Source organism: Mya arenaria, chromosome 2, assembly GCF_026914265.1.
Source record: "Mya arenaria isolate MELC-2E11 chromosome 2, ASM2691426v1".
NCBI classification, from domain to species: Eukaryota; Metazoa; Mollusca; class Bivalvia; order Myida; family Myidae; genus Mya; species Mya arenaria.
In genome coordinates this window covers 57,591,948-57,604,491 of record NC_069123.1, presented here as the reverse complement: position 1 = coordinate 57,604,491, position 12,544 = coordinate 57,591,948, and the positions used below count along the sequence as shown (strand labels likewise).

Sequence of the window (12,544 nt, the reverse complement as noted above, 5' to 3'; positions counted from 1 at the left end):
CCAAGACTTTGGTTTAATTCTGGAACAAAGGCAATGTGCACATTAAAACAGTCTGCATGCTTCTACGTTGAATGATATGTTATGAATATCCACGTATTGTCTAGCATTCTTGTTCAATTTACAACAAATGTATTTATCTACGTCAAATAATTAATGTTTAGTTTGAAAGTATATAATCAGCACCACTTACGCGTCAATAATTGTTTTATAATCCAGAATTCCGGATATCAATCTAGCTGCATATCTGGAAAGAACAAAAACAAGTCTCAAATAGCGGCATTTACCAAAGTATATTTAGTAACAAAAGTTGGAAGGATCATAGCGTCGTCTTCTCGGTATTTCATGTGGCTTTTGAAAAATATTTCTTTTGCGTGTTGAGGCAGATTTTGCTGTTTGCAATAAACTTTTAAGATGTCAATTTTGTTTTATATTTAATTTAGCGTATATGTATATAATAATATAAACATCTTTGTCTAGACTTTAACTCCCTCTTTTGGATCAATAAGTAGCACAGCATTATAATTATGTCTAGATACGTATAAGGGTATGGTTGATCATATGGTCGGTGCCTACGATACACATCCCATCTTACCTGAGACGGTAAGGCAGTGGACCGGACAAAGGGACAACTCCTAACCTGATATGATAAGGCAGTGGACCGGACAAAGTGACAACTCCTAACCTGATCTGTTAAGGCAGTGGACCGGACAAAGGGACAACTCATAACCTGACATGTTAAGGAAGTGGACCGGACAAAGGGACAACTCCTTACCTGACATGATAAGGCAGTGGACCGGACAAAGGGACATTTCCTAAGCTGACATGCTTAGGCAGTGGACCGGACAAAGGGACAACTCCTAACCTGACCTGTTAAGGCAGTGGACCGGACAAAGGGACAACTCCTAACCTGACATGATAAGGCAGTGGACCGGGCAAAGGGACAACTCATAACCTGACCTGTTCAGGCAGTGGACCAGACAAAGGGACAACTCCTAACCTGACTTGTTAAGGCAGTGGATCGGACAAAGGGACAACTCTTTACCTGAAAATGATAAGGCAGTGGATCGGACAAAGGGACAACCCTTTACCTGACATGTTAAGGTAGTGGACCGGACAAAGGGACAACTCCTAACCTGACATGATAAGGCAGTGGACCGGACAAAGGGACAACTCCTAACCTGATATGATAAGGCAGTGAACCGGACAAAGGGACAACTCCTAAGCTGACCTGTTAAGGCAATGGACCGGACAAAGGGACAACTCCTAACCTGACCTGTCAAGGCAATGGACCGGAGAAAGGGACAACTCCTAACCTGACCTGTTAAGGCAGTGGACCGGGCAAAGGGACAACTCCTAACCTGACATGATAAGGCAGTGGATCGGACAAAGAGACAACTCTTTACCTGACCTGCTAAGGTAGTGGACCGGACAAAGGGACAACTCTTTACCTGACCTGCTAAGGGAGTGGACCGGACAAAGGGACAACTCCTAACCTGACCTGTTAAGGCAGTGGACCGGACAAAGGGACAATTTCTAACCTGACATGATGAGGCAGTGGACCGGACAAAGGGACAACTCCTAACCTGACATGATGAGGCAGTGGATCTGACAAAGGGACAACTCCTAACCTGACAAGATAAGGCAGTGGACCGGACAAAGGGACAACTCCTTACCTGACAAGGTTTGGCAGTGTTACGGACTAAGAGACAACTCCTACCTGACAAGATAAGGCAGTGGACCGGACAAAGGGACAACTGACCTGACCAGATAAGGCAGTGGACCGGACAAAGGGACAACTAACCTAACAAGATAAGGCAGTTGACCGGACAAAGGGACAACTCCTTACCTGACAAGATTTGGCAGTGTTACAGACTAAGAGACAACTCCTACCTGACAAGATAAGGCAGTGGACCGGACAAAGTAACAACTCCTTACCTGACCAGATAAGGCAGTGGACCGGACAAAGGGAAAACTAACCTGACACTATAAGGCAGTGTTCCAGACAAAGGGACAACTCCTTACCTGACATGATAAGGCAGTCGACCGAACAAATGGACAACACCTTACCTGAGTTGTTGTCTGCGTGTTTCGAAGTGTTGCCTTGGGAAGACCATGCCGGGGTTAGAGTTGACGGGGAGGGGCAGGCGGGCCCTCATGTACATGTCGTCCAGCCACCACGAGTACGCCTATGTCGAGACAGTAATACATGTAAAAGTCTAAAACTATGTCTACAATATTTTTGAAAACACATTTTCAATATTTCTGAAATCGACAGTAACTTAATTTTAGATATTTGATGTTGCACTTAAACTGTTATTGAAAGCACATAGTTGTGCCGGTTTAACCCTGGTGTAGCTTTTATAGAGTGATCATAGGCCGCAAACATAATTTGATATTGGTATAAAAAATTCATGTGTTTTGTAGGGTTCTTGTTTATTTGGCAGAAGAACGGTGTTTTAGTGCGTAGATGTTCCCATATGCGCTCTTGTATTGTAAAAGCAACACCTGTCCAGCGACCGTTAACGTTGTTTGCGACTAACGTATTTGGTTTCACCCTTGCAGTGTTTGCGCTGCGATACAACATAGATACACAAGAAAACAGTTTGCTAACGTAAGCTTACTTGACCGACTGACAGCCGTTAAAAATCTGGGGGCGGGGTAGATAGTTTCCACGGGGAATAACCAAAGAAGCCTCCTTGGATTAAGAACTTAAGTTCCACGCCAATGAACTTACGTCATCAAATGTAACCACCTTTATAAACGTGTGCAACCTCGCACATTCCTAAGCATATGTAAATGTTAAGTTCAAGAAATAAATAAGTGTCTGGTCGATATCAGAACGGAAAAGTTCTGCTACAGACTATGGGGGTGGATATGAAAGTTTTGGGGTCGAAGATACGGATTGTCTGAGTTTGTGAAAACGTGCGCCAATTTACGAAACTATTCAACATTTACACATTTGAGAACACGTCTTTTTGAAAAATAGTTATTGCAAATATTGCTTCATTTATTTCTTCAGACAGCAGAACATTAAAACCTCAAAAATCAATGTTGCCTTTCCTTTTGATGGGACGAGAGAAGCTCCCCTAATTCATCTTAGGATGATTTCTTTGAAGGGTCGTTTGAGACGAACAATGGCCGTACAAGGGGGAGATGATCATAAAGCCAAGAGATATCCATTTGTAACAGATATGCTACAGGATTTTCCAATAAGCAATTTGTCGGAATATTGAGCAAATATGATAGATATATATCGCAAGCAAACTGGATTGATTTTTATTGAAGAAAAGTCAGAAACTTTATGTTTTCCATATCTCTTATCAAATATGATCAATATAAATGTCCAAAGTTTTTGTCTTAACTGTTAAATCAATATGCTTTCTGTACAATCAAGTGAAATATCCTTGGCAAAATCAGCCAAATTAAACGGTCCCGACAATCTGGTCGGTAAAGACTCTCTCCATTCCAGTATAACGAGCTCTATTATTGCCCTCAAAAGACAAATACTGACTACCCTTATATTAACTGCACAAGGTTCCGGAATGTTATTGATGAACGTGGTCCTCTAGCACGATATTATATTTAATGGAATAGCCCAAAGTGATTGTTCTTTGGGCGGAATAGTTTCGAAGTAATATGTATTCAGTCTAGAGAGATGAATCTTCATACAAAAGAAGCATGCTATATACTGGCACGGATTTACGATCGACCGGAATGGGCAAATGGCTGTTGTTCCGATAAGAAATTGTTCGGGCGGCTTGAATTGTCTGAGAGAAATGGTGCATATAATAGCTGAGATTGATATTAGGGATTGGATTAGTCCTAGTCAAAACAAGAAATCATAAAATCACTACTCTCTGATAGCATGCAGATATCTTTTATTTACCAATTCACATAAAACCCATCAAGGTGGACAATATTGCAGGAACAAGTATTTGCTCAACAGCCATCCCCTAATATGATCGTATCCATTGCCCGACCCTCATACAACAACCAAAAAACTTACGTCTGTACGTAAAGAGTATTTCAAATATATGGTATTTTATATATTAAACAATATTGTGTTTGGAAAAGTATATTTCATGCGGTCAAAATTTTTAATTATATATGTTACTACGGTAACAGACAAGCTTAAACCACTTATAAAGCAGAAGATAAAACATAATGATTAGGTGAACAACTGCACATCACTTCATTAATTGTAAGCAGTGGTTTTGTCCGCAGTTATTTATAGCTGAACGATTTTTTTATGGGTTCAAACTAGCGGTTTGGAATATTTCCATAAATGATAATAAAAAGTAATAACACATTATTTTTCGCCTTATGCACACCTTTTCATGACATTTTGACATTCCTCACAAATATTCCTAATGACCATTTACCCAGTTCTCCTTGGTTTCAGCAAACTGTCTGAGTTTCTCTTGCAACACTTGACCAATCCCTTTCTCGCGACGAAAATCGTCAACGAGTATTTCTGTTCTCCTGAAAAAAAGATGGCTTCATTATATGAATGACATATATCTCTCGAAAATGAAACAATCCCTAAATCTACTTAAGCGTTATATAAAACACTTGATTACAAAGGATATCCTCATTTAGCGTTGGAAACTTGGCCACTTAATAGTTCATTATAATTATTTTAAGACATAGTTAACTTGTAGCACTAAATTAATTCTATTTTTTGATATTCTTCAATTCTGAGCTGGCCCTCCACGCCATAATTAAGATACCATTATTAAAAGCATTTCCTGCTAAGTTTTTGTTTCGGAACCTCTACCTTATATTTATTGCAGATGTTGCTGGTCTATGATTGTTGTTTCTTTAAAGTTATATTTGTACTCGAAATGCACTTTCTTTAGGGTCTTCCGCAATACGCAATAGGTTATTTATAAGCGGATTATGTGAGAGATGATTTTCAAAAGGCTAATCAAAATATGCAAAGTAATCTTGGATGTATTTTTTTTAAATTATTTTATAAACAGTTTAACTATAACTAATTTTATGTTTAATAAGTATATTTATATATTTTCATATTGAAATACAACTGTATTTTATGTTTAAACATTTGACTCCAAACGCCTGGTTTATTACGTTCTTAATATTATAGTGTGTCAAACACTCAGTTGTAAAGAGTATGCACATTTTGATTTCATAATTGATCAAAATATATTTAGAACACGATCTTTATACATCATTTGCCATATGCTAGCGATCACACGCTTTAACGACGCTCTGCCCAGGGTGACAACGTAAAGCACATCAGCATGACGTTTGAATGCTAAAGAAATACGATCGTTCGCCTTCATGGACGTTTTTAACAAACCGACGGTGTCGCAGATTCAACAGATCAAGAGTCACCAACACACCCGGGCCGCTTCATAACGTACATATACTTGCGACGTCGCTTTAAGACGGCATCCAGTGCGGAAAGCCTGCACGGTGTCAGAAATTCTACCAATATGCGTCGTGTTAGCCAAGCTAACTTGCTATTTGACCACTAGTGTCCGTTTGTAGGATCAATGCAGTTACCGCATCAACGGTCTGCTGCACACGCAGCGGGCTCGACGTCGTTTGCGCTGGCGCGTGAGCTCTGATTATATATATTCTATGACGACCTCGACCTCGATCGGAGTGTGAGTTCGAGAAGTGATATTTACAACCTTGAAAAGGCTATTAACATTTATTATGACTTCGTTCAACGTAATGTTCGGTCCACGCGCGGCCTCATCGTGCCTTGCATTTATAGTAGGGGTGGCCATACATGATATTGAACAAACCACATGACGCTCAGAACATTTTAAACATGAAACATTTATATCAAAACGTATTTTTTAGATAGTTGGAACGTTTTACAACTTCTCAATTTCACCCCTTTCTTCATTCGTTTGCAGGAAATCACTTAAAATATTTTCCAAATGAAATGCACATGCAACTGAACAGACATTGCTCTACTGTAAAGTTTGCCACCAATCATAATCATATTTCTGTTAACAATACATATATTTTGCTTGATAAATATTAGAAAGACATTAAACCTTACATTTATGTGTGTATTTTAGTCCTTTAAAGCCACTTTTGCATGTTTGCGATTGCTTAAATGATTATAAGTAACTTGGTAAATATGACTTTTATACCTTACAAAACGTGTGAACACAGCTTCCTCTTATGGATTTGAACAATCAATGTTTTGCAGTGTGTATTGTAAATGAACATTCTGGAAGATAACTCTTATTATAAGTTCAAATGCGTGGGCGTGCCTAGTTATACGCACGTACGCACTTGAGTAAAATTGGTTAGAAAAATCGAAAAATTAAAATCTCCAATAACGTATTAAAAACTGATGCCTTACTACGGTAAGGTCTCCTAGGTATTAATTAAATTATCCCATCGTTCATGTCTGTAAATCTAAAAAATAAATATTTGGAATTACGATAATCTAAGCGATATACAGAGTAAGCATTGGAACGGATACAGTACACAGAGTAGAAGTTTGTTCCCAAGATAGAAAAAAACAGAATCTTGAATCTTACCTGATATCATTCAATGATACAAGATTCTTTTTTTTTCGATCTTGTCTTTTTGTTTTTATGAAAACAGGGAATAAATCGCTTCAGGATTTAATCTGGTATCAAAAGCACAGCATTTGATTAATCCCGGCACCACATAGCAATAGCAAAAATAAGGCTATGCATATCTCCAAAGAAATATTTGACGTCAGCTGATTGTGTGTTTCCTGTTGTAGTTTTGCATGCAGCGGCATTCTTTTATTGTCATGTGTGTTTGATATCATTAAACACGACCAGTTTGAGGCTTATACTCTCTGGCGTAAAATGCGTTGCAAGGGTTGGACAAAGTCACTACGCAATATATCCACGTTGTTCATGTTTGTCGAGTATCTTGTAATTGTAACATGGTTTGACTACTGTTGGTTAAGAAGTTTGAAAAGAAAAGAATATATAGAGACGGAAACAATAGTAAATGCAGTATGCTGTTCATTCAAAATGATATCCTGTTTACATGTGTTGTCGATTTGAAGGGGTTACCTGTATTCCTCAGGCGAAACGACGCTTTTCGTCACGGTAAGGTACGTTTCTAGGGTTTGCTTCAGATCTGGTACCGGTTGTTTCGGGAGCGGTTTCTGAAACAATTAATGAAGTTGGTAAAAACGATTGGTATGTGTAAACTGCGCAATCTTATAAAATGTATATTATGAACGTAGAACATGACCCCCTGTCAACATCTGTACCTATATACCTACCCATTACTTGGTGCCCTTTAACTTATACAACCATACAGTAGACAAATATTTGATGCATAGTTGATGCATTTAAACATACCATATTTTATTCAGATTATACATAATTACCGCTTGCGAACCACAGTGAGGTGCGAACTTGAAGCAAAACCTCACTCGAGTGACTTGTTCAATACAATCAATTGTTACTTTCATGATAATTTCTGATTCTATACAATTGTCACATATTTTGGAAACATCAACATATTCATTAAGTGGCCGAAGCAAGACCACGCTCTAATATGTCCACTTCGTTATCAGAAAGCATTGTTAGCCATTATAATATATTAAGCATCCGTGGACCGCTCATTAACGAAAATGAAAATTGTGGTCTTCAAAGACGATATTTGAGCAAATATCAACATTTGCTGAAGGGTTCCATCTCTTAGTATTTTTGTTTAACACTTCCTATAATTTACCACTTTTTATTTCGTAACTAAAAAGGGCATTTTACAAACCACGAGCGAGTCACTTTAATGTCTCTCTCTCTCATAATGATGCTTTCTGTCAGATGCTGTTGTTCAAGTCAAGTCAACACGTTATTTTCTAAATGTTTGTTCAAACATGAAATATTGAGGCAATAATAAAAGACAGTGCAATGTAGGTGCACAAATTCATTAAAAAAATTACGACGTTTACCGTCATATAATCTATATCAGAGGTACTCAACAGTGATACACCATCGTTGGATTAAATTTTGTTTTCAATCCGATTAAAGACGAGCTATTTGTTACTAATGTTAATTCCGAATAAAAGTAATTGGATATGCTTTCGAGAAAATGAATACATTCTAATACTAAAATGTAATTGATTAGGTGATTTCATATTGACCAAGTTATTTGTCCGAGGTCAGCAGTATTAGCTTGACCCCGAAGGGCGATGGCCAATACTGCTGACTGAGGGCAAATAATATGAAATCACCCAGTTAACGAGTACTTTATTAATTAACTATTACGTAAGCTGCGACATTTTGACATTCTAATACCTTACCTTATCATTGAAGCATATTTCCATTTTTCCATTCATGCATTCTGCTATTCTAGACTGAACTTAGCTGATTTTGACATGAATCCATGATAGTGACATTGCACAGACTTATGAATGAAGCCGAATACACTGTACATTCTAAGGAATCATATCTTTTCGTGATTATTCCGTTTATCGTCTGCAAAAAGTTAAAAAAAATGGTTTCACCTTTATTGTCCATTTTGTCGTAACCCAAAAATAATATAAAATAGTGCAAATTGGACACAAGTACTCACGGAAATTTATCTAATTCATCTTATGCATTACATTTAATGGACAAGACGAATGTTGATGCTTATCAACAAAGACGCTGCTGAATGGGTTTTATTGAATATAATACGTGAAAGATATCGATACCCAATTGGCTCAATAAAGTCAAGTGACAATATATACAATTGTTAATATTCCGAATAAACACGGACATAGCCGAACTATGACGGTTTAATCAACTTTCTAGCTCGTAGTTACTCGGTCGTCTCCGGCATGCGTAAATTATTTAGACTGGTACCTTGCATTATCACCGATAAAATTATTGGTGTCGGGTCGATTCGGCCGAGATATCATTTCGGCCTGATCCTTTTCGGCCTACTTTTATTCATTAATGTTTGTTTTGAATCGTGTGAATTACGCTTTGAACTTTCATTTTATATCAGTTAAATTCAAATTGTGTTAATTTCGTTATTGCGACTTATATTTGTTAGTAAAATCGTGTGAATTAAGCTCTGTACTTCCATTTTATATCACTTAAATTTAAAACAGTCAATTAATGTCGTGTTAAGGCACTTATATTTATGATCAAATGCATAATTTAAACTTTTATTTACAATATGCCCGTAAATTCTCACATGCTTATTTACTACCACAGCGTTTATATAAATCGTTTTCACAGAAAGTAAATTTCTAAAATAACGAACTCGTATGACCGGCGACCAGTCAATGAAAAAACCCAGAGAATAACTTTTTTTAATTTCCTGTTTTAAACATTAGGCTTATTCGTTTTATATGACGTTTTGGAAGTTTTACACGCATCAAAACGGTTATTGACGACAAATTTTAAGTAAAGTTGAATTAGAGTTGATTATCATTAACAAATCTTCTTTTTTCATAACTAAAATGTATCCGTATACACTTACCCATTGACAATTGCAAACATGTATCCCTATAGACGCGCCGCGTCTAACAAGGTAACGATACGAACAGGACCATCTTAGATTTTTGGGTACAATATAGGTCCAACAAGATTGTATGAGTGAATACTTTAAGACAAAACGAAAAATCAAGGATTAAACAAATGGTGGTTGGGTAAAATCTCGGCCTCAACATTAACACCGTATACTAAAGGGGGTCGATGCTTTTATGCAGTTAAATTACGCGTAAATAAAGATTTATAATATTTGTTTGCTTCAAAGTAATAATTCGACAAATTTTCCGGCCTTTTGATTATGGACTTTGTTCAAACAATATACATATATTTGAATTTAAAGACTAATTGATGGACAGATATCGCTCAGGAAGAAAATCCATGCATGAAAGTCAAGTCAACACATTTCTTCACTCAAATTCACACACAAAATTGAGGAATTAATAAAGCCAATACAATTCAGAGGCTCAAATTGAATATGCAAAGACATAACATGTATTCAAGTTTTTTCAAATATTTAATGAGATAGTCCAGTGTAACAAAAGTATGAATGAATATTACACATGGATCATTGGATTCCAATAGCGGTACCTTTACGAATTATAAAATGGGTTAAGTAAAATGTAAGTTAAGAGTCATACCTTTAACAATGTTCCGATATTAAATTACTTATCCTCATGTAGGCTAACCACACTGTACTTTTTGCAGACAATGAACGTGATTTAGTACACAGTCTAATTTTTTTTCAAGATTACTGTATGCAATGAAAATATCAACCTCTCAAATACTAAGAAAATTGGTCTTGGTGCCAAAAATCTAAAGAAGTTTAACTTTAGCATTGACAAGCACGTAATAGAGATAGATATGGAATACAAAAATCTATAAGTCATAGCATAATAAAAAGTAAATGGTTTTCTGAGGTAATATAAGCCGCATTGCGCGATTTTTGGCCTTCGGGCCTTCAGGCATAATTATTATTTATAATCGGTCATGTCTTCGTCAGGCAATTATGCCATAATCGCCCTGGCCCCAATTTCTCGAAACTTTTTAAGTCCCTTATAACAGGATTAAGCTAATCTCACTATTTTTGTTGTTCTATTAAATGTGTTATATTTACTTCTTCATTTTTTTGTAGAAATTATGTAGGAATAATCTGTATGATTATCAGAATAAACCATTCTTCATTTATTAAAATCCATTTTCAGTATGTATTTTGGCTAATAGAAATAAGCGACTAAAAGCCTGTTAAGCTTAAGAAGTTTCGAGAAATTGGGGCCTGACGTGCCGTGATAATCTCACGGGTGGAGACAATAATCCTATAGCGGGAACGAATTTCTATAGTAAAATGTAACTATTTATAGTTACATGTGTATTATAAATGAAATAATCATTAATAAAAACCGCAAAAAAATAATGTTTTTTTCTCTCTGTTAATCAATTTCTTCCAAACTTCTTTTAAAGATTTGTCATAGGTGCATCGTGTTTCTCGAGCCAAAGACATTCTACAACATTAACTTTAAGGTCACGTCGCAAATATAATACAAATAAATCAGATTTAATAAAGACAATGACACCTTCATATGGGTCAGTAGATCTGTCTCTTCTAAAAGAAGTATGAAAGGCAGGAAAAAAACAACTCAGATGATTCAACGTTAGGCATGAGCCATGTTTCAGTAAAAGCTTATATATCAAAGTTATGTAAATCAGCATACAAAGTGTCTTTTTGCCGTATTAACATTGTTATGTACTATACTTAGACTGCCATCAACCGCAGTAGAGGAAGTCGACAGAGATGATATAGGACCGGGATTTTCGTGAACGTCACCGGAAAGGAGAAACAATATAGACAACCAACAAACCAATTCAAAATGAGTTAAATGTGTAGTGTCTTTTGCTTGAGCTTGATAATAACAGAACAAACCGACCCTCATTCGATATGTGCTAATTTCAATAGACATTTAAAATCAAGTTATACCGGGATCATACAGCTCTCTGAATGAGGGATATCTACATACTGCCTGACCTATACCACGGAAAAAAATAGGGAAAATAAAGAGAAAGAGGGGAAAAAATGAATGCGGAAAGTACGGGAGTAACATTACTAGAACTTTTAAGTTGAAAGTTCCCTTAAGTAGTTAGAGTTTCGATAAAGTGTATCAAGTCTTTACGTAAATATTAAATGTTTAACACGAATGTGAATATTGTAGTACTATTACTGGTAGTGTCTGAAAAGCTATATGGAGAGGATATTTAGGGGTAACAGCTTCTTAGTATATATTCCATGTTTTCGTTTGTGAACGGACATGACATATAATGAATAACAAGTCCGAATAAATGCGACTTTTCCGACCAAATATAATGTAATTGCTAAAGGAGTAACTATCTTAAAAACTTAAAATTGTTGAAAAACATGTTTGAACGAAAAACATCACGGTCATTTGGAATAAAAGTGTTATTTATTTTGTTTGTTGTTTTGTGCATATATATATATTTTTGCGTCCCTTTTCATGTAATGTTACCGATGGTTAAGTAAAAAAGTCACAACTTTTAACTTATTTATGCTTATATATTATCTGATTTTTGGCATAGGCATATTCAATATGGTTTACAGGGTAAAATTCTTACTCTCATAAACAAACCATGTACAATGATATAAAATCATTCGTTTTATATCAATGGGCAAGAAGAGTCCGACAGGGAGAAAATCTTTCTCCGATTTTATTTTCTATTTAACTTAGATTTAGAAGATGTTCAAGTGTTTCTATACCGAATAATTCCGGATAATACCGAACAATACCGCAGTGTATGAATAACTACCAAGTTATATATTAAGTATGCAAATTTTACTCATAATATGTATGGTTTTAGGTTTACTTACGGTATAAAAACCCTTATTTGAACTTACAACATTCCCCTAAATAATTATTGTTATTTTGTATAATGATTGTGGCCTTGGCGCCATGCGACTACACTTAACTTTGTCGGTGTTTGGCTTTGGCGCCATGCGACTACACTTTACTTTGTTGGTTCTGGCCTTGGCGCCATGTGACTACACTTTACTTTGTCGGTATTTGGCTTTGGCG

The 12,544-nt window shown here is 36.3% G+C and overlaps 1 protein-coding gene across 1 annotated transcript in view; it reads right to left on the bottom strand.

Moving 5' to 3' along the window:
- LOC128246264 (probable vesicular acetylcholine transporter-B) overlaps window positions 1-12,544 on the bottom strand; it is a 64,765-nt gene that overhangs the window by 24,888 nt on the left and 27,333 nt on the right. The window contains exons 3-6 of the mRNA XM_052964459.1: window positions 7,044-7,138; window positions 4,383-4,482; window positions 2,068-2,186; window positions 191-244 (exon numbers count right to left, since the gene is read on the bottom strand). Of these exons, the coding sequence (XP_052820419.1) occupies window positions 191-244; window positions 2,068-2,186; window positions 4,383-4,482; window positions 7,044-7,138 (368 nt within the window). The remainder of the gene's footprint in view (window positions 1-190; window positions 245-2,067; window positions 2,187-4,382; window positions 4,483-7,043; window positions 7,139-12,544) is intronic.